Source organism: Ochotona curzoniae, unplaced genomic scaffold (genome assembly GCF_017591425.1).
Source record: "Ochotona curzoniae isolate NIBS_2020 unplaced genomic scaffold, NIBS_Ocur_1.0 contig_2688, whole genome shotgun sequence".
Classification (NCBI taxonomy): Eukaryota; Metazoa; Chordata; class Mammalia; order Lagomorpha; family Ochotonidae; genus Ochotona; species Ochotona curzoniae.
The window spans coordinates 18808710-18831631 of record NW_024465553.1 but is presented as its reverse complement, the minus strand read 5'-3'; the positions used below and the strand labels follow the sequence as shown (position 1 = coordinate 18831631).

At 47.1% G+C, this 22922-nt stretch overlaps 1 protein-coding gene across 8 annotated transcripts in view; it reads left to right on the top strand.

Annotated features, from left to right (window-relative positions):
- The window catches only part of RGS6 (regulator of G protein signaling 6), a 397347-nt gene that overhangs the window by 322944 nt on the left and 51481 nt on the right, over positions 1 to 22922 (top strand). For 6 of the 8 annotated variants that reach the window (XM_040975611.1, XM_040975610.1, XM_040975607.1 and 3 more), the window contains 6 exons: positions 1777 to 1841; positions 3191 to 3267; positions 5585 to 5666; positions 8021 to 8095; positions 10971 to 11069; positions 11946 to 12007. In XM_040975611.1, coding sequence (XP_040831545.1) covers positions 1777 to 1841; positions 3191 to 3267; positions 5585 to 5666; positions 8021 to 8095; positions 10971 to 11069; positions 11946 to 12007 — 460 coding nt within the window. The remainder of the gene's footprint in view (positions 1 to 1776; positions 1842 to 3190; positions 3268 to 5584; positions 5667 to 8020; positions 8096 to 10970; positions 11070 to 11945; positions 12008 to 22922) is intronic. The other 2 variants (XM_040975608.1, XM_040975613.1) reach the window with 2 other exon arrangements.

Genomic DNA, 22922 nt, shown 5'->3' with positions numbered 1-22922 from the left:
GGATTTCATCACTGTGTGCACCAAACTAATTTTTTTAAAGATTTATTTTTATTATTTTTTTATTGGAAAGGCGGATATACAGAGAGGAGAGACAGAGAGGAAGATCTTCTGTCCAATGATTCACTCCCCAAGTGAGCTCAACAGCCGATGCTATGCTGATCTGAAGCCAGGAGCCTCTTCCGGGTCTCCCATTTGGGTGCAGGGTCCCAAAGCCTTGGGCCGTCCTCAACTGCCTTCCCGGGCCACAGGCAGGGAGCCGGAAGGGAAGTGGGGCCGCCGGGATAGAACCGGCGACCATATGGGATCCCGGGTGTGCAAGGCGAGGACCTTAACCACTGCGCCACTGCGCCGGGCCCCCACCAAAGTAATTTTTAACTCCATTTTTCCATGAACTTCCCTAAGTATCCTTGTAGCCTAGAGCAAAGCATGCTATAGTCCACATAAGTCTCCCCCACGTCACTGGGACTGCACTCACTGACCCCGTCTGGTCTCAGTGTCACAATAGAGGCTCACATTCCATTTTCTCAGGAAATGATCCAAATTCACAATGTCAAGTCTTGATCTAATAAATGTGTATCCTCTGCACACCAGCATGATGTCCAAGAATCTTAAGCCAAACCACACTGAGTCAGGGACTTAGGGTTTAGTGAACGCGTGTGTTTTTTAAGGCCACAGGTACATCTGACATAAGCGATAACTGGGAACAATGACAACCGAGTCGGGTCAGGCTGTTTGCTACAAGGTTCCAGGATGTCACAGGTTGCCATCAGTAAACCTCTGAGAGTTCATGGACAGAGCTGGTTGAGCTAGCAAGTGGCTGGCTGGAGAGCTCCAAGTGTAGTCTAGTAGTCAGGCACGATGATCATTCGTCCCCTGTGACTTTCCTCCTGGTGGTTCTGTTATTTCCCCATCCGTTCTTCTTCCTGGGCCTTTCAACTTGACATTGTAGAAGGAGGAAGACTCTGAGAAGCAGAGATGAGGAAAGGAGGTGATGAAGGCCATGTTCAAGGAAGAATAGCCTGACAACCAAGAGGAGGAGGCCCGTCCTTGCAATGCTCTTTTGTTCCACCTCAGGACAGGCACAAGAGTGAGTGACATTTAAAGCTGAGTAGGACAAGGCAGCTGACCTTAAAGTGCCTGCAGCCTGCCTGAGCAAGGGACAAGATATTAGCACAGCACAAACAAGCTCCTTGGGTGGAGATGTGTGGCTACCTCTGGAACCTGCCGTGGGCCTGCAGAGATGGGTAGGAGGCAGGAGGGGTGAAGAGAGGTTAGGCTAAGGCCTTCAAAACAGAGGCTGCACACGTGGGGGAGTGGCGGTCTGAAAATGCCTGAGTGAGGGAGAAAAGGCAGGTGAGACAAGCAGAAACTGGGTCATCAGGAACCATATTTACTACCAGAAGGAGGACAGTCTCACTGTGGAGGCCACTGAGGATTTGGTCCTAGATTCACATGGGCATGTTTGTGCGTGATCCCCTCTGAGTGGACACCATTTGGGATAAAGCAGAGTGAGCCAGAGGGAGTTGTGGAATTATGGCACTGTAGGGTCCTCATCAGATACTGGCTTTCAGAAAGATCCCTAGGGGTCAGGAATGGATCACCACATCCACTTAGAAATGTATTCTTCCTGAGGCAGAGCTGATCACGTAATAAGAACTGACTGGTGGCTGGCTGGCTAGCTGTATAGATGGATGGATGGATAGACCAGTGGATGGTTGAGTTGGTGATTCCACTGCTGGCTTTTTGCATAGTATACTTTTTCTTTTCTTCCCACAGCCATCTATCTCTGTAAGAGGACAATGCAAAATAAAGCAAGGCTGGAATTGGCAGATTATGAAGCAGTAAGTATGATATATCATACATCATATATTGGCTTTCTCTTCTATGGCCTTGACATGTTAGAAAATAAAATGGTTAGAAACCAAAAAGACAATGTTTCCAAAATACAGTTATCTTATTTTTTGTTGATGTAATCTCTTTGAAATAGAATAAAAATTTAAACAGCAAAGAAGGGAAAGAATCTGTCATTCTCCTAAGAAACTGTAAATATGAGAATACTTCAAAAATTCAGGGGGAAATTGAATGGAAGTATACACTTATTTTGGTACCAAAAAAAATTTGCCTAATTTTTTTCACAGACATTTTACAGGCGCATTTCCAGTGACTCCTCATTTGTAGCTGTAGTGTTTTTTTCACATATATTTTATTCTTTACAAAAAAAAAATCATAGGACCATGCCATGAACACAGTGAAGCTACCCACTTCATTCTCGGGTCATCAAATGTAGATGTCTTGGAAATCTCTCGGTAATAATCATCTGTGTTGTCATTTTTATGGTTGCCTGGCAGTTCTTGGTGTGACAGTTGCCAGACATCTAATCACAACCAGCTTTGCTTCCGCTGGACAGTGGCAGAGTCCAAGCAATGGAGCTTTAGAAAGACTTCCACCCTGCACCGTGGTACTAGCTGTGAGTTCCTGGGCAGGCTCTTCGTTTGGAGCTCCTCTGGCGTTAAGTCACCAACATCAATTGGCGTTGGCATGAACTCTATGAAAATACATGTTGTGATGCGGGCTGCGGCTCTGCATTCTTCAAGATTAGCAGATGCTAAGGGACCTGTCAGACTCTGAGGCTGTTCTCTGCAGACTCACTGGGTCTCCCCTTTGCTGCAAAGAGCCACTGTCGGTGGCTCTTTCTGGTTGGGGGTTTTCTGTTGATGAATATCACAGAGACACAGAGTCCACTTCTGATGGTTGACTCTGTAAAGCACTAATGCCCAGACCTCCTGCAGCTTCTCAGCTCCCTGCTGGAGGACGAACCCTGTGAGCTCCAGCCCTGGGTCTTGCTCTCAGAACTTCCTGACAGGTTATATGTTCCCACTGAGCCCTCCCCAATACCCTCAAACCATTCTCAATTTTCAGTGGTCTTCTTAATAAGTTGTACATACAATACGTCCAGGAGAGGAATGAGGTGAATCAAAGAAGGGATGTGCAAATGAACATTAATAGTTCAACACTGTATAGTAGGGCCTGGTGCAAGATCAAATTGGGTTCATGTCCAAAAGATAAAGCTGGGGGGCTGCTCTTGTGTAGGGAGTCAACAGAATGGATGGCTGCCTTGTAATAAGCTCATGTGTCGATGTATTCAATTGCAATGAGTAATGCCTTCCTGTTGATTCTCCTTTCTCATTAGGAAAATTTAGCAAGACTCCAGCGAGCCTTTGCAAGGAAGTGGGAATTCATCTTCATGCAAGCAGAAGCACAAGTCAAGTAGGTCAACTTCATTGAGCCCCTTTCAGAGAGAGAATAAGACTTTCTAGAACTTGGAGGTAGCATGAAAGCAGGATTGCCAGAGTGAGGGTTTCTGGCTGGCGTGGGTCTCTCTCCTCTTGCATGATAGCCACTCAGTGGAAACTGAAGTCAGGATGGAGGAGTTCCATCTTTGTAACAACCAGTGTTGGCTTCAAACCATGTCACAACTCTGTGCTTCAGCAGATAATGGGTGCGGATCCTCCCAGATGTGGACCTCGTGGTGAGAAGGCACAGCAGGTGCAGCTCTTTCCCCAGGAGACTTCTAGTTCTGACTCCATGCTTGGACCGCCTTTACCTGTGGGGCTGGGGATTTTTTGTCGGCAGAAGAAAGTTTGTGGAAGTTTGAACAACAAGTAGACCTTCCTACCTCCCACTCCCTCCACTGAGTATAGAACCATTTGGAAATTGAGACACATCAAGCAGATGGTTGGAGTTTGAAGCATCTGAGGATTACTTGAGTTAAAAGTTACGCTATAGGGCAGGTTTTGAGTGTGCAACCCCAGATCTGAATGATCCTTGTGCTTCTGGGGTGGAACTGGGTGGATGGACCCAGCCCTGCAGAGCCAACCACTGTGGGTTGGCAGCTGGAGGGGAGCCTGAGGACATGACATCCTCAGGACTGCTCTAAGCACCCTCACTTTCTTCTTACCAATCTGCCAGGAAGTCGAGTCCTGCGTCCTCCAAAGGGCAAGAGATGGAACCAGGAAGACTGGAGAGATAGGTTCTTTCTGTACTGGCTGCTCCTACAAGCATAGTAGAAATTCTTCTGTCCCTCTGGAAGGGAAGAAAACATGTCCCCCAGCCCAGCAGCTTACCAGCTTGTCAATCAGACTCGTTTGATTCCAGGGAACAGAATTGCTGGGGTCAAAACTCCTTTATCCTTCCTGGAAACAAAGCCTGCTTCAGCCAGGGATGCTTACAGAAGGGGGCAGAGGATGAGGGCAGAGGTGTGCTGAGCTGAAAGAACAGTTTTCTCTGGGTGTCCTGTCATCTTCCCAGGTGGGGGCAGGGTGGCAGGGGTGAGGGTTGGTCACAGTTGAAAATACGGGGGAGTTGCCATTGTGCACACACGCGTGCGTGCGTGCGCTCATACACGCACACACTCCACAGTTTCTGTCTCTTCTCTACCTGCCAGTGGCAGCCACCTGCTGACTCCCCTTGGGCTCCCAGCAGTACCCAAGGGAAACAGGTACCTGCTCTGGGTGTTGAACTCCAGAGGGAGGTGCCCGAGAAGTAGAGTGGGAAAGTATGAAAGCTGTGGAAAGAGGTTTGGGATTCAGTTGGACCAAAGGAAAATTGTACCCCTGAGAAACACCAGGCAGGAGGCGGGGACTGGGCACCGATTTGTTCTGGAATCAAACAGCATCACATTGTGGACAAGGGAAAGTTATCATTCCATCTGTGGATGGTATTTCTCCATTAACTTTTCTGATTAACCCTGAGAGCGCAGTGTAATCGTGGGCCAGCCGAGTACACAGTAATTATCACAAAAGTCACGGAGCGATTATAGGTTTATTTCAGTCCAGCCAACTACAGTGTTCCCAGGAGAGGCAAGAACCAGAAGTTACATAGCAATTAATCCAAGCTGCTTTTTACCTAGGGAGCTCGAAGTAGGACAGGCATTCAGAAACAACAACCATGAAGCCTCTTTCCTGTGCTCCCGAGGGGAGAATGAACAATCTTTTTCACTTGTGATTTACCTCCTGGAATTTGTGCCTCCCCCAGCTGAGGCCAGTGACGTGTCTTCCGGATTTTGTCCCGCACTCTGCCTTTAGGAAGCCAGGGGTTTTAAGCGATGCCTAAGCACACATAATTGCAGCATCCAGAAGATGTTTCCACTGAGTGCCAGTCTAAAGAAAACTCTCACGTTTGATAGTGCTGGGGGCAGGGGGAGTAGGCAGTGACATTCCTGCTTTAAATTTGTTACGCAGTCACCACCAGGATGGGCCGAGGAGGGCGTGCCAGCGGGAAATTCACTTTGTCATAACCCAAGCCTTCCTGCTTCCCTTGGACACCTGCATTGCTGCTCTTGCTGCAGGCCTAGCAGGCTCCCTCCACATTGATGGTGATCCGTGATCTACCCAGAAACAGGTTTTCTCAGCAGGTGTGGAGAGCTGGGAGGGAAGTGCACATGCCCGCGTCCAGCTCTGCAGAGAACAGAGACCCTGTGATGCCCGTGGCTCGTGTGCAGCTTAACCTGAGAAACGAGGGATGTGGGGCAAGGAGCGCCGGGGCAGAGCATCCAAGATCCTCTGTGTGCTTTCCGCTCTTTCAGGATTGACCGGAAAAAGGACAAGACAGAAAGGAAGATTCTGGACAGTCAAGAACGGGCCTTCTGGGATGTCCACAGGCCGGTGGTGAGACAGCTGTCCCCGCTTCTCTAGGGTTATGGGTTGCTGCTCTTTTTATATTTTTAATCCACACTTCCTAATTGCACCTGTTGAGAAACAACATAATGATTCAAAGCCAATGTGCCTTGTAGAATGAGCGAGTCAGAATGCTGAGTGTGTCTGGCACCTCCACGTCCTTATAGGGGGTACATGCCACGTCCTCTCTCAGGGCTGTTTTGAAATACGTTTTGTGATGGTGTTCACCCGAAGCTTCTGCACGTGCATCTTAGCTTTCTCATTTCCCTCTTGAAAGAAAACACTGCCCTTGAACCACCAGATATTTTCATTCTTAAGACATTCCTCAAGGTCTGTGAAATGTGCCTTTCCATGCATTCATGTGGGTTTCTGGAATGTATGCCAGCTCCACCTGTTAAAAAGTACCTTTCTGTAGAAACATGATTCAATTAATGTATAAATGGGGTTTCAAAAAGTCCATGGGAATGCGTGTTTTGAAAAAGCTATGCATGAATTGTAAAAATTTGCACCAAAATAAACTTACCTTTTAATTTTTTTTCCACACTTTAAATAAAATTTTTTTTTAATTGGAAAGGCATATTTACAGAGAGAAGGACGAAACAAAGAGAAAGATCTTCCATCCGTTGATTTACTCCCCAAGTGGCCTCAATGGCCAGAGCTGAGCCAATCCAAAGCTAGGAGACAGGACCCTCTTCTGGGTCTCCCACGTGGGTGCAGGATCCCAAGGGTTTGGGCCATCCTCTATTGCCTTTCCAGGCCACAACAGGAACTGGGCCAGACATGGAGCAGCTGGGACACGAATCGATGCCCATATGGGATGTCAGCACTTGCAAGGCTAAGCTTTAGCCACTGAATCATCATTGCCAGGCCCCTTTGTCAACAAACTTTTTTTAAAAAAAGTCTTTGAAAGAGAGACAGACAGACAGACTTGGGGTAGGGGAAAGCTCTTCCATCTGCTTGTTCATTCCCCCAGTGTCCTCAATGAATGGCAAGGACTGAGCGGAGCGAAAGCCAGGAGCTGGGCACTCAATCCAGATCTCCCATGTGGACAGAAACACAAGTGTTGGAACCATGCCCTAGTGCTTCCCGGGGTCTGCATGAGCAGGAGGCTGGAGCCAGACACGAGGCAGGTCTGGAGCTCAGATGCTCAGATTAGGAACCTGGGTGTCTTAGAAGCTAGGCAAGGCGTCCACACCTCTCAGACTTTCTGAAGGTCCTATAAACACTCCTGCTGCATTAATGCTGAACTCACTGGCCACAGCACAGAGCTCTGCTTGGATGAGGCTTCTCCAGCCTGAGTTTTCTCTGTGTGACACCTGCACTTTGGGTCAACACTTCAGCTCTACGTGTAGGGGCGGCACACAACAAGCACAGAAGGAAAGGAAATGTGGCCAGTAAGAAAGCGTGGGTCAAATGCTTTGGAGCATGAGACCTGGAACAAAAGGACCAAGTGTCCCCTCATTCAGTCTCAGCTGGAAACACAGACCCAGGGGACAGCCCAAGCATGCCTTTGTCTTCCCATTAATGCACCGAGTACCAATGTGGAAGTCACAAAGGCGTGTTAGCAAGTAAACACATTCACCAGTACAAAATGTATCAGTAGAAGTGTGACTATATTTCTAATGTTTTGTTATTCAGACAACGCTTTCATCTCTTGCCATGGAATGGAATTAAAATTGAATAAACTATTTGAGCCTTTCTAAAAACGGATTCAAAGTAAAGGCAAAAAGAAAAATAACTCCCTGACATCAAAGCCTTCTCAGATGCTTATGTGTGTGAACTAACAAAGGCTGGGGCCCAGAGAGTCTTGTCACTTAAGCTGCCTGTTGGAAACTGCACTCCAAGGGTGGCACGCCGCAGGTTAAGACACTGCCTGCTGTGACTGCATCCCATATGTCCGTAGTCTCAGCTTCTGACCCTGCTCCTTGCTAACGCACCTAGGAAGACAACGGACAATGGCCCAAGTATTTGATTTGGGCCCCTGCATCCAAAGAGGAGGTCCAGTGGATTTCCAGTCTCGTGCCTCAGTCCTGGCTATGGTGGCCACATGGAGAGTGAACCAGGGGGTAGAAGAGTTAGCTTGCTCACTCCCTACCTCCAACCCCACCTTTTAAATAAATATTAAAAAGAAATAAACTGTATTCTGCCGTCTACATATCATTCCTTAGATAGTATCAGCTAAGTTGTATGAGAACTCCCTGGAGAAGCAGATCCGTCATGGCGAACTGGGTCATATTCATGCATTATCTGTAATGAGAAAGCTGGAGATCGATGCTGATGGTGTTACTTGGGCTAAGTGGGAAGAGGGATTTTCGCTCAGTAATTTGCATGACTTTTCTCCTCAGCCAGGCTGTGTGAACACTACAGAAATGGATATCAGGAAGTGTCGACGATTGAAGAACCCGCAGAAGGTTAAAAAGGTTTGTGAATTTAGCCGGATCAAGAACTCCTGCTGCGAAAAAAAAGCCCTCTCATTTCTGCTGCTGTTCAAATAGTAATTTACTGTTTGCTTTCCTAGTGTATTTTGTCTTTGGGAACCATTTCATTCATTGTACAAATACTGACGGAATGGCTGGGGTGTGCTTGGCACAGTGCTTGCCAGTGGGACCTACTCAGGTGTTCTTTGCTACGCCTGTGGGGAATGAAACAATGAAACAAGGTCATAGGATCAGAGATGTGATGTGAAGGGCTGCTGCCCTTGCTGGGGTCTTCCCAGGCGCTTCCTGGAAGTGAGGTCAAGTGTGCAGAAGCAGTGCATGTGGCAGCTGACCTTGGGAGGTGGCAGGGAGGAAAGGAAACTGAAGGCAGAAAAAAAAAAACACATGGGAAAGGTCACAGATAAAATAGACTTGGGCTCTCAGAAGCAAGTGACTGTCTTTTAGTAGATTGTCTGCACGCAGGTCACCATCTTGTTTAACCATGAATGGCCCTATGGTCACATGTGTCTCGCTTGATGGAAAGGGCCACAGCATACCCATGGGTGCCACCCCCAGACTGTTCCTCAATCCCTACATCCCACCCTCACCACAGTGCCAAGGAACGTCCTGTGGGTGAACATGATATCCTCTATATTAGAAAAAGTTAAGATGTGACCCCAAACTTCCCCATTTCATGCAAAGGCCAGTTTTCTCTGCCCTGTAGTCATAGACACACACACATACACAAGCGCTTCAGAAAGTTCATTGAGTATGGGCATTGTTCTGCATTGGTTGTCCCTCTGGCATACCCATATCCTGGACCAGAGTGCCTGGTTTGGGCCCCAGCTGCTTGTCACTTCCTATCAAGCTTCCTGCTGATGCTCCTAGCAGCAGATGGTGACCTGTTCCTGTTTCTTGCACGGGAGAGCTGGCTGGAATTGCTCAGTCCTGGTTTCTGTCTGGCCTCGCGCAGGATTCTGCAGACACTGGGGAGTGAACCAGTGGATGGATGGATGGGCTCTCGCTCTGTGTCTTTCTCTGTGTGTGTCTCCCCCTTGCTTTCTGTCACTCTGCCCTTCAGCTAAACAAAGAAATCATCTTTTAAAAGTCCATGGAAATTTGGAATTTTTAAGTTTTATTTTGGTGCAAAAAATTTTGAACTGAATTCAAATGTGGAAGGTCTTCAAAAATTTATGGAAGTACCTATTATATTTATAATTTTATATATAGTTATTTATATTGTATAATATATAATTATATATAAACATGTTATATATAATTACATATTACATTTGTATAATTATATATCATATTCTATATTATATAAGCATATAATATATTCTATATTATATAAACATAATTATATTGTATATGATTATATTATATAATTATATAATTTAATGTTATAATTATGATTATATTATAATATATTTTTATAATTATATTTTATGTAATTTATAATTGTTTACAACTAATATTATGTTTATATTTATATAGCTATACAAATATATTTCATTGATTATAATATAATCATAATATAGAATAATTATGGTTATAATGATTATATGCGATTATATAATTATATAAAAAATGTTATAAGTTATATAATAGATGTTATATATAATATTGAATATACAATCAAATATAAAATAAATATTATAATATCATATGATATATGATTATATAGTTGTACATATATGATATATAGTGTATATAATATATAATGTTATATGTAATATAATATATAATTATATTATATTATCATATATTATATGATTTCATATAATATATGATGATTACATATAATCATATCATATTATATATTATCATATATTATATGATTACATATAATATATAATTATATATGTATAGTTTTTAAATCTATGCATGGTTTAAAAAATTTGTACACCCAAATAAGCTTATTTTTTGTTACACTTCCCATGAACTTTTTGAAGTTTGAGAGAGACATGAAAAATGTGTGTGTGTGTGTGTGTGTGTGTGTGTGTGTGTGTGTGTGTACAATGTGTATTAAATTTGCCTAGGCATTTTGTCACTCACTGAGATGACCGTAGTCACTAAATTGTACTTTGTTAATATTAAAAAGTCTTCATTTACCCTTTACGGGATCTAGCATTCCAGAATGCCACGTCCACACTGTCAAAATGTTCCCGGATTTCACAGGTTTTAGCTGCAGCTTTGGGGAAATACTCATGAACGAGGGCGTCTTCACAGCATGAATAGAAAACGTGCAGTAAGATTATGCATGGATTGCAAGTTTTATGCATCCAAAATCAGTTCATCTTTTCATCCCATTTAGCCACCAACTTGTTGAAGTACCCGCATACAAGATGACCATTTACAGCTCAATGAAAGAAAGCATTTCATTTTACAATTTTTTTCTTCATCTATATTAGTAGTCAAGAGAAAGAAATAGACAGGTTTCAAATGCAACACACACCCCCTACAAATGCCTACAATGGCTCAGCTGAAGCCAGGAGCTAGAAACTTAATCCAGCTCTCCTATGGGAGTCCATTTCTTGGGGCAACACATGCTACCTCCCAGGGTCTGTGTTAGCAGGAAGCTGGAATTGGTCACCAAGGCAGAATGGATTCCAGAACTCCAACGTGGGACACAAGAGTTTTAGCTGCAAGACTGAATGCCCAGGCCAAGGAAAGATTTTCTGACTGGGATAAACCAAAGGTGGAATGAGATGCTTCAGGAGGCAGAAATTCAGGAGGCAGAAATTCGCTCCAAGTCCATTTATCATCTGTAGTTAGCTGTTTGATGAGTGCGGTGAGGTTTGGGCCTGCTGTCTCCTAGGTCACCTTTCCCTTCTAAAGGCAGATAATTCTCTCTCCTTCCTCTTCCTCCTTCTAGTCCGTGTATGGTGTAACGGAAGAATCCCAGTCACAAAGCCCCATGCACATACCCAGTCAGCCAATTAGGAAGACGACGAAAGAAGACATCCGGAGACAGGTGAGTGGATTCGTGGTTGTGATCCCCAGAGCAGACACGGCCAGACAACCAACAAACCAGCAAGAGAACCCTTTTAATGCTCACCTCCCAGGGCTGAGTGAACTTTGAGTTTCGGGAAACCACCATAGAAGTCCATTCCATGGGCCACAGAGTCTTTCAGTGCCGTGTGTATGAAGAACCCATGGAGCTTGAGAGGAAGAATTCTCAGACTTCCTCCAGCAGTTCCCAGCATTACTTGATTGGGTTTGGATTCCTTCTTAATGAGAATTCCAAGTCTACAGACAATAGCTCATTGTCTCTCTCCCTTGTGGTGGTTACTGATATTAAAGCACCATCAGGGTCTCCATTTTATATTATCCTTCGGTGGTATCTGAGAGGTAGGAAAACCCCAGGGGATAAACATTTGCATGCCTGCCTCTCTGCATTTAGTTGAATAAGGAAAAAGAAACATGAGTAAAAATCAGTATGGGATGGTTCTAGTTGAGTCTACCAAGCCTGGGTGTGATGTCCATGGGAAAGATGGGAAGAGGAGAAGTGATTGGGGCTTAGTTGAGAATAGGCGGTTTTAGCACACATGCTTCCCATCCTTTCTTTGTAGATTAAGTTGCTGCTGTTCGCTGTTAGGTTTAGGTTTCAGATACAACATAGAACAGGCAACTTCTGTGACCTAGGTGCAGTTGTAGAGAATAAATCTGAAGTGTGGCAAAAAATTTCCTAAGGGGCAAATTGGCTACTGGTGCACAAAGCAGTAGGTTGGGCAAAGGCTTGCCAAAGAGGATGTGGGGTCTTAGTGAAAATGTAGGATTTGGGTTCTTGGGCTGAAGGGAAGAAAGGAATTGTATAAGGACCTTAACAACCCCTTTCTTTCCCCCTCAGATAACGTTTTTGAATGCACAGATCGACAGACATTGTTTGAAAATGTCCAAGGTGGCTGAGAGGTAGGTGTTCTCTACTCAACATCCCTGTTTTCCTGTTGAGCAAGGGAAGGAGAGATGCTGCCAGATTATGGGCAAGAGGAAAGTTCAATACCAGGAGCCAGAGTTGCTCCTTTAGCCACTGGGGGAAAAAACACACACAGGTGCTGTGGGAGTGCAGCTTAGAGGACCAGCTGGAATAAGAGACATTCTGTTGCTCAAGCTTGGAGGCAGGTGTCCATGGGACTTTGCCAGTCAAGGAAGAGTGGCCTGTACCTTGACCTTCAACAGGTAGAATTGTTCCCTTTTCAGCTACAAAACACCCAGATTCATCTTTATAGGGAGAGAGAAACTGTGTGTGGGCTTGGCAGTGCTGGCTGGGTAAGCAAGCAGGAGGGGACTAGAGCAGCAGCAGCTGGCCCGCCTCCACACACCATCAAGCTCCAAACTACACCGGCTCAGCTGTAAATGAAATATCTGTCCCCTTCAAGACTGGCTTTGCAGGGACATTGAGACCTCCATCTGCACCAATGGCTGGCTCCACTCCATTAACTTGTGGGAGATTCAGTTTTATCCATGAAATAGTCTGTTTTGGAACTCTTAAGTGTTAGGTAGACCCCACCTTGGGAGTCCAGAGAGAGAGAAAATCTGATCAGGCTGCCCAGAACTGAACATTTGTTCATCCATATGTTTCTATTAATGTGATGACCAATTTCCAAGGGAATCAAAGGCTTAAGCTGGTCTTGGTGTTTATCGGATATCAGATGACCCCAGTCCTTTAAGCCCAGCTCGTCCTGGAGACTGGCTGTGACATCCACGTGGAATCCTGTACCTCCCTACAGACTCCTGGATTGATCCACATTGCAGTTGGTAAAGAATCACAAATGGTAGTTAAGAAAATACCAGCCCCAAATCACAGTCTGAATTAACACTCAGCCTACAGGGGATTCAAAGATATCCCTGGAGCAGTTTGTATTTTTGATGGTGTCTTTACCCCATTTTCCTAACGGAGGCTTTGCCAACACTCTGGGCCACATAATTGCTTGTATATAATATAATATTCTGTGCCTTATAAGAGATTGAGGAGTAACTTCAGTCTCTACCCACTGGTCAGTTACAAGTCATCCCCTTCCCTATTGTTGTGGCAACCCAAAATGTCTGCAGAGGGGGCCAGTGTCCAGGACCCGAGAGAGTTAAAGCACCCTGCTCTGAGATTTGCTGGCATTCCTGTTTTCCCTCATGCACACACGTTAGGAGGTTGCTCAAGGCCTGGGGCTCTACTAACATTTAGGTCCCAGTTGTTCTAGAATCAGAATGTCCTCTAAATGTTGGCACCAGAGCCACCTCTCTCACACTCCAAACATGGGAGCATCTGTTCATAGTGCCCAGCTCTGGAAATGCATTTCAGGTTTCCCTGTAGTTCACCTGTGCCACAACAGTGGCTGCAAGTGGAGTAGCTGGGATGACTTCAACTCTCCTGGGCCCACAGCTGTGCACATCCCCAGGCTTCTGTCCCTGTGAGTCAGGGAAGAGAGTGGCTGTCCCTGTATGCAGGAGCACAGGGGGACTTGCTGCGCTGGTATCGGAAGGGTCCTTCAGGGTCCGCAGTCCTAGGGGAGGGTCACCAGGAGACTTCAGAAACTCCGTGGAGCCAAAAGACTGTTTATTTCGATGCAGAAACATCATGGAATCTGTGCATGATTTTTTTCTCATATACATTTTCTGAAGACTGTTCAAAGACTCCTCATAGGCATGGATTTCAGCAGTGTTTTGCAATAACATAAGTTATCTTTTCGTTCTGTTTCCATGAAGTTCTTGAAGCACCCTCTTTCCTCAAAGCACCTTTCCTTAGGCCGTCATGGAGATCTAATGATCTAATGACTCTTAAAAAAAAAAGATTTCACACACACACACACACACACACACACACACACACACACACACACACACACACCCCCACCCTTCCATCTGCTGGTTCACTCTCCCCAAATAGCCATAGTGTCTGGAGTTTGGCAAGATTAGATTCAGAAGCCTGGAACTCTGCTTGGGTCTCCCTTCTCGATGGCAGGGATTCAAGTACTTGAGACATAGTCCCAGGCTTTCCTAGGTTCATTAGCAGGGAATTAGATTGGAAGTGGAACAGCCAGGACTCGAACCAATACCCATATATGAGGACTGTGTTGCAGATGATAGCTTAAGCTATTGTAGCACACACTGGCCTCAGATGCCTTGGCGCTGAGTGCAGGGATCCAGGCAGGGATCGGGGACGGGGACAGTGACCACAAAAGAACTGCCAAGTCTCAGATCTGAGGATGCTAATCCTGGGCTCCAGGGCAGAGCCAGGAAATCTGCTTCCCAGGTAACCTTCCGAGGGACTGGCCTGATTTCTGATGACATGTTGCGGCCAGAGGCTGCTCCTGAGTGCTAGCTGGCTTTGTCTTGCCTTTAGGGTATATGGAAAGACCCTGACCAGGCAGCAGTGGGTGGGCAGACACTGCCAAGTGCACAGGTGTGCTGAAGTGGGCCGGAGAGAAAGCCCAGAAAGCCCAGCAGGCTGGCGTGTCCTGTGGTTTGTTTGTTTACCCCAAGCCAGGGAGGGGCCCCACCTGCTCCCCCTAATTGTGCTTGACAGCCTGCTCTCCTGGAAGGGATTATCCCAGTCCCAGGGCTCCTGCCACGCCCAGCAGAAGCTCTCAGGGAGTCCCCCCCCCAACCCGGCAAAGCCTAGATTTAATTCCCAGCAGCAGTAACTGGCCCCTTTGCCCTGTGACACAAGAGCCTTTCTTCAGAGCCCCGGATAGGGAAGAGGAGAGGGATGACATGGGTGTGAGCAGAAGATAAAGCAGCCTGGAACCCAGCCTGTCACAGGCTGTGCTGGCGGTGGGACAGGGAGATGGTGCTGGCAGCTGGCCATGGGTTGAAAGCTGAGCCCTCTCAGGTGGGCACGCACACTGTCCCCCACCCGGGATCTGGTTTCCTGGACCTGCTGCAGGTGATAAGTGGTAATGAGCCAGAGCCTCATCCCCCTTGGGAAATGTCCCCATCCTTTTCCCATTTACTTCTCTTGAGGGTGATGGGCATGATAGGAGGGAATGAATCCAGAAGCTTCGCCTGTGGAAGGAGCAGATAGACAATGTAGGACTGGGTTTGGAGTCCACCGTTGACAACGTGGAGCCTGCCTTTGCCATTCCCCATGTTCTAACTAGCAAAGCGACCTCTTCCAGGGCCTGTTTCCACCTGTTGGCATGGGAGGTTGTGGGAGAATTTGGTGATAAGTCAATCCAGGCCTCAGCAGCTTGAATACACACAGTGAGTGTGTGCAGCCCTTGTCTTCCACGAGGTGCAGGGGATAGAATTCAGAGGCACAAGATTCAGGGCACAGGTGGGGAGGCCCCAAAGATGGCAGTTCTATGCCAGGACCACTACTGGACTGTCTTCCAAGTCTCCTACCCTGAGAGCCCTGCAGGCTGCCCTGGGGTCTCCACGCCTCCCTGCTTCGCATGAGCCAGGAATCTAGCTCCTCTTCACAGACATCCCCGTTGTGTCCCAGCTTCAACAGTTCTGTTTGTCCCTAGGAGTGCCTACATGTCCCTGAAGTGCCAGCCGTGTGACAGCCCCACTGCGGTCCCCAGGCCTTCTGCACCTGCTGGGAACGTAATGGAGTTATTCCCCAGCCTGTGTTTCAGAAAGTGGGTTCCTGCTCACACAAGCAGCTTGCTGAGAGCAGAGAGAAGCAGCTCTTAGTCCCCTAGGCTCGGTGTGCCAGCTGTTTCAAGGGACAGTCTTTGTGAAATGTGATTTAGGACCTCGCCTTCTAGAAGAAAGAACACTATATTCCAGTTCGTTTTTTTCTAGCTGACTCAGGGTCAGTATTCTTATGTGTAGGTACTTCAAAAGATTCATGTAAAGGAATTGAAAAAGCTCATTTGGGGGGGGCAAAACAATTTTTCTAAGTCCATGTGTGGATTTTTCCAAATATTCAATTTCATGACCCCCTTGGAGATTGTTAACGCTGTACTTTTAAAGCCCTGGTCAAGGTCTTTTTTAAAAAATCATTTACTTTGAAGGAATTAGGGATGGAGAGATTGAATTTTCCATCTGCTGCTTCACTTTCCTAGATGGCCACAAAAGCTGGGGATGGGCCAGTCTGAAGCCAGGAGCCAAGTGTTCCTTCCGAGTCCCCCACGTGGGCGGCAGGGGCCCAAGCACTCAGGAATCTTTTAGGTGCTTTTCTCAGGCCAATAGCAGGATCTGGAATGGTGATAGAGCAGCTGGAACATGAACTGGTACCCATTTAGGAACCAGCATTGGAGGTAGCTGATCCACTACGGTCTTCCAGAACACCACAGATTGCTTCCTACCCTCTCAGTGACCCAAGGCATCCTTGCTTTACCAGGGCCTGTGTGTCTGTTTGGATGACTGGTTGCTGGCTTGGTTGGTTTTCTTGCTCCTGTCAACATGCTGATCTCTGGTAATGCTGCTTCCCCTCCAAGCAGCTCCCATTTCCAGTCCATAGCTATTGTTGGACATCAGGCCAGCCTACAACTCAGTGACTTAAAACTGTACATGTTTATCTGCTGCCCGCACACCTGTGTGCCAGCAGCTCCAGTGGATTCCTCCAGGTGCCTGCAGGCATCTATGGACAGGGTAGGCAGCTCCGCTAACCTTTGCTGTGATCTTTCACGGAGTGGTGGCTGCTGGGTCCGAATGACGTTAGCTAGGACAGTGGGCTCTGCTTCATGCTCAACAGTCTGATTTAACGTCTTCACAAGGGAATTATGGGGTGCAGAGAAAGCACGCACACAGAAGCATCCAGAACCTCTTGAGGCTTTAAACTGTCATTCCAGCGATTATGCTGCATTGTATTGGATAAAGCAAGACTCAAGCCCAGATTTGATTCAAAGGCAAGGAGGGAAATAGACTCCGTTTTTTTGACCTACCAAAAGCAGAGGCCCAAAGAGCAAAGTTGATTAGCCTTGAACTTGGAGATGCATGAGGAGTCTCATGCTCCCAAATGATAGTGTAGGCTTGGCTAGGCCCAAATGGCAGTGAACTGTAGGCTCGGCTCAGGCAGCCTTTGACCCCTGATGGAAGTTCTGTGCATGGCTGAAGCTGCCAAGTGAAGGACATCTTCCCTCTTGGCACGGAAGTCCCCCAGGCAGTCCCCTTCATGTTCGCTCCAGGCTTTCAGCACTTGACAAGGCCGCTGCGGGAATGAGAAGAGCAATACATTTTGGTTCTAAATTGTCAGGAATCTCTGTGTCTTGGCTGTGTTTGCCTAGAGGTAGCTCCCTGTTCATGGTGGCGCTGAGCTGGGGCACTGTCACAGCAGGTGTCCCGCCACACCACCCGCACACGGCAGGATCAAGTTGTTCCGTGTGATATCTGCGTCCACACTCAGCTTATCCTCACCCTATTACTGAGAGTCATTTGTGCGTCACAGCTGACTGATGAATTGATTTTTTTTAACATCATCTGCCGTGCCCATCTCTAAGACTGCCGTCGCTGCCTGAAATTGGATGCCGGTTCCTCCACTGCCTCCTGACCCTCAGTGATCATGAAATGTAATTAATGAAATGAGATAAGACAGCAAGGGACTGGGTACCCTGAGGCTCCATTAAAAACCTGCTAGGGTGATGGAAATCCGTGAACTTAATGTCTAATGATAGTTTCAGGGGAGGAAAAACCAGGAGCAAAAAAAAAAAAAAAAAACAACCCACAAAAGCCACTAGCACTTTGCTTCGGTGTGAGTCCAGAAGCCATAGGGTTCCGGCTTCTCCTTTCTCTCATTCCATTACAGGTAGTAGGAGGCGCATGGACCAGGTGACTGTAATCCATGGCGGGCAAGGATCAGGGAACCTACCCTGGCATACACTCTTCTCTCTGCAGACTCAAATTCTCAGGGCCACCTACTGAATGAATGCGTTTTTCTTCCATTGTAGTCTCTCTCCACTGCCCCATTCTTTGGTGGAGGGAAACAAACTCCATGTGTTCATGAATGAATCGGTCCATGGGAAGCAAGCTCCCTCCATCAGCCCCTGCAGTGCCACATCACACCGCAATCTCCTTCCTCAACAGCATCCCCTCTCTCTTCCTTCCTTGCATCTCTGCCAAGCATCATGGCTTAAGGAACGGCACCTGCCAAGGGGGGAGTGTTAGCATCTCCTCTGTCCTCTCTTCCCATCACAGTCAGGGTTAGGCATCCTTCTTGTGGAGAGGCTCAGATTTTGCACTGAGTGCTCCAGCAACTTTTAGGCCTGTGGCACCCTTCCCTGTCTGCAGCGTCTACATCCGCAAACCCAGGCAGCCATGCATCTGCAATAATGAGACAGGGCAGGGGAAGTCCATGTATAAAACAAACAACCACACCTTGGCCCTTGCCATTCTTCCCTGGGTGATGCAATATGACCGCTCTTTGTATAACCTTTACGTTGTGTTAGCCATGACAAGTTATCTAGAAATGATGGAAAGAAGGATGTCACCGGTTAGACACCAAGACGGCGCTGTGTTATGGGAGGAGCTTGTGCTTCTGTGAATCTGCATGTCTTCACGGGCCCCAAAGACACCGAGACACCTGAGTTGCTCAAGTGGGCATGGACCCTATGCCATGATGCTTGCCCTTGTTATGGCTTCCCTAAGCTGCCAGCTCCGTTTCCCTGGAGCCCAGCAGTGGCAGGGCGTTGGCATCCTCCCCCCTTCCCGTGTAGTAAATGAAGTCCCAGCCTTGTGTTCTGAGCTCCCGGCTGCCCTCCGAAAGCATCACCCAGCCCGTGACGACTCGCATCACTTCTTCCTCCAATTCACCTGTCGTACTTGCTGGGTCCCACCTGGCCCATTTGTAACAAGATCATGCATCTCACTTTGCTAAGGGAGAAAGGATGCTATCAGAGCTTTTGAGCTTGCTCTCAAGCAGTTGGGGTAAACTTTTCACTCCCGGGAGCCCCCCTATCCACAGTTTACTCTGCACTTTGAGTTACCCTTGGTCCTCTGCAGTTCAAAAATACTTCATGGAAATTTCCAGAAATAGGTAACAAGGGTTTTTAAAGATTTGTTTTTATTTGAAAGGCGGAATTAGAGAGAAGTGAAGATGCAGAGACAGGTTGTTCATCCATGGATTCACTCCACAAATAGTATCAGCGCGTGGAGCTGGGCCAGACAAAAGCTAGGAGCCCACAGCTTCTTCTGGGTCTCACATGTGGGTTCAGAGTCCCAAGAACTTGGACCATCCTCCACTGCTTTCCCGGATCATTAGCAAGGAGCTAGATTAGAAGTGGAATGGCTAGGACTCAAATTGGTGCTCATATGGGTTGTCTGTGCTGTGGGCAGAAGCTTAACACACTATGCCACAGCAACAACCCTGTAGGTAATAAGTTTTTGAATAGCTCCTATGACAACTTATTGGAAGCTGGTTCCACACATCGCTAAGAATCTGGTGGCAGGCCTGAGGACGGGGTGGTACCCATACCAAAGCTTTGTAGGTCAGCAGTTTCCATTGTCATGAGGACTTTGTCATCTGAAAATGGGAAGGCCACATCCTTGCCAGGAGTCAGGGGAAAAGGGACAAGAATGTTGAAACTGTTCAGGGAGAAGTATTGTTCCTGAAGAACTTGCTCTGGATTTCTCGGGTGTTCTTGTTTCTATCTCCCTCTGATTCTGTCTTTTGTGTCACGTGCACCTGTGGGCTGCTGATGCTTGTGTGCTGTCAGCTGAGCATCCTCCAAAGCTCTTTGCTTCTGTTCTCCTCTCCCTCAGGGCTTTTGCTGCCCTACTCCATGTCTTTCTGAAGAGACTGGCATTGACTTTGGACTCAAGTAGTTCTGAACAGTAGTCCTTGCTGCCCCCACCATTGCCTACCTGACCTTGAGCCAACTCCATCCACCTTGTTGCTGAGCCCCAAGCAAGCATGTTCTGGAGGAGAGGGTGTCTGATTGATGCCATAGAGGATAGCCTGATGAACTTGGCTCTCATACTCCTATCGCCTTCATCTCCTTTTCCACTGCATTCTTTTAGTTTCCAGTAGAAGAATCCCTAAGTTGAAATCCATTAGCAAAAAGGAGCACATATTGACTCTCCAGAGATGAGAAGGGCTGCAGAGTTGCGCTCTGAGAAGGGCACGAGTGTCATGGAACTCAGACGGAACTGGAGCCCAGGCCTTGATGCCCTCCAAGACTCTCCCAACTTGGGTCCTGCTCCACTTTCTACCATGACCTCATGCTTTACAAGGTGTGAGTCCCGCAACAAGACCACCTCCTGCTCCGCATAGCTCCTACCACTGGAGAGAGAGGATGTTCGCCCTATTCCTGAAAACTCAGCTGTGGCCGAAGCAGGGCTCTTGAGTGAGCCTGTAGCCGCCCCTGAAATAAACTTGTGTCCATGTCCAAGGGCAAGCCTCAGGAGACGCGTGAGCTGAGCAGAAATCCAGAGGTGTCTCCCCATGTCTGCTCGTCTATCTTAGGGGACACTCATGACCCAGAATCTCTGTCCGCCTCACACAGGTTTCCACAGAGACTAAGCATAAAGTTCAGCTGAACTGAAAGCATCCATTCTATTTATGGGCTGTGCTTGTGTCTCCATTCCAACCTCTTTCACGCCTAGAAGCATCCCCCGAAGCCTTTCACTCTGTTCTGAGCATGCGTCTGATCCCTCACAGCCACCCTTTCGTGGCTCTTCCTCTGTGTCTCTCCTGGAAAGCTCTAGCTCCCAGGGAAAGGCAGCTTCAGCTCAGATGAAGGAGACAAGAGAGCATGGTGGTCACGAGCAGCCCCTCTTGTCCTCCCTGTCCTCCTTGTGTTGCGTCCATTTGGTGGGGTAATGCAGAGGAAGAGCAGAGGAAAGGGGACCCTCCCCCGCCCTCCCTGCCCAGGCAGGAGCAGTCTTTCACCTCCTCTCAATCCCCCATGTGAACCTTCTCTGTGGTGTTAACCTTCTCTTTCTCTCTGAGAAGGATCAGCTCCTGCCACAGCCTGCCCAAAGCTCAAGTTGCCCCTAGGGACCTCCAGGAACATGCACTTGGCTGTCTCTTATCCTTCTTCACATTGATATTGCCAACAGGACAAGCATGGATTCATGAGTACCAAGTGTATTTGCATGGGTGGTGACAGTGGCTGTGGGATAAAATATGTCAGTGCCAGTCTCCAAAAGTCCAGGCAAGCCTCCTGCACCTTGTGTCTCCGCCACACTCTTTTTCAGGTGCCTTCATTTTCTAACTGCTGCGTAAATTCCTCTAAACCACAAGTGTGGTAGGCAGAATAAAAATCCCCAAAAATGTCCATATTCTTTTTCTTAAAGATGCATTTAGTGTGTGTGTGAGAGAGAGAGAGAGGAAGAAAGAGAGAGAAGAAGAAAGAGAATATGAATGTGCGAGAGAGATTTTTTCATCTATTAGAAATGCCCACAGCAATTAGGGCTGGGTCAGGCTGAAGCCAGGAGCCAGGAACTCTGTCCAAGTCTCCCCCATGGGTCGAGTAGCCCAAGCAAGGGAACCATCTTGTGCTTCCCCAGGCTCATGAGCAGGGAGTTGGATTGAAAGCAGAGTAGTCAAGACAACGTAGCACTCTACCATGGTGTGCAGGCATCCCCACATCCAGCTTATCCTTGTATGGTCCTTACAGTGGGCTAAACTCTTCCAAAAAATAACATGTCTAGAACCAATGCATGTGGCCTCACTTGGGGAAAAAACTTATAGATATAAGGATCTCAAAGAGAAGGCCATAGGAAGACAGAGACAGCTTGAAGTTTTACAGCCACTGACCAGGCAGCAGCTGTGGCGCATGAAGCCAGAAGAAGCAGAGAAGGGTTCTTCCTGCTGAGCGCTGGATTTCAGACTGCGTGCGCTGCCAGTGCTCTGAGCCACCAAGTCTGCAGCCATCTGTTACAGCAGCTCTGGGAAGCTGACACATGTCCCCATGCAAAGCCTAACTGCTTTCAGGGAGAATGTTAGCCCTCGTGGCACAGAAGTGGTTCCCTGGGATAGCATCCCACCACAAGCCTTGCTGAGAATCCTCTGCCCGTCCATCCTCCCTAAGAGGCTGAAAGCTCCTACTGATAGACCTTGTCTGGGCAAGGCACACAACTTGCAGCAGTCTCAGGACAGCCGTGTGGCTCCTCTGTGTGGTGTGTCAGTAGTGTAGTAAGGCCATTGGTAAACTTGACAAAGAGGAATTCAATGTCTCAGCCAAGAGGGATTTTCAACTTCCTCCCCTTTCCTCTCCTCCCCGCCCAAAAGTGAGGGTCTGCATGCAGGACAGCTGGGAGGTGTACAGGTGTCAGGAAATCTGCATCTGGCTTTAAAACCAGAATTATCAAGGCTCCCTCTGTTGCATTCTAAGCCCCATTCGAGAATTAAAGGGAAAGTGGCAATCCTTCCCAAGATTTAAGAGCCTCATCCTGCCCACCCTTTACAATTGAGTCCCAGGAACTGAGCCTCTGACTTAGCTATTGGGGGAAATTGCTAACATATCTTGCTGGCAATGCTTGGGGAGAAGTTTTCTCATGGATCGATAACCATAAAGCTAGTCATACCTCTTGGCCAAATAGGTCCACTGATGGATTTGAATTCTAAATGAATAACTCAGAGCCAAGAAACCCTTTAAGAACAGTGGTATTCCACCACAGCTCTATGGAGACTTGCTGAAAATAGGGAAAGTCTGTTTCTAATTAAGAAATGATGAATTGTAGGTGTATAATCTTAATATTGGAAAATTATTATTAATTATAGGTCTATAAACAGGCCTAGCCTCTCTTTTTCCCCCAAAGCAACTAAGAGAATAAAACTAATTTGGACTCACAAGTCAACCAGTTAAGAGATTAATTTTAAAAATTAAACTTTTTTTCCAAGATACAAAGTTTAGAGGATTAGGAACCATTAATAACCACAGCTCCTGTTTCTCTGTAATATTTTATATTCTTAAGTTGAGCAGTGAGTATAAGGGAGATTTTC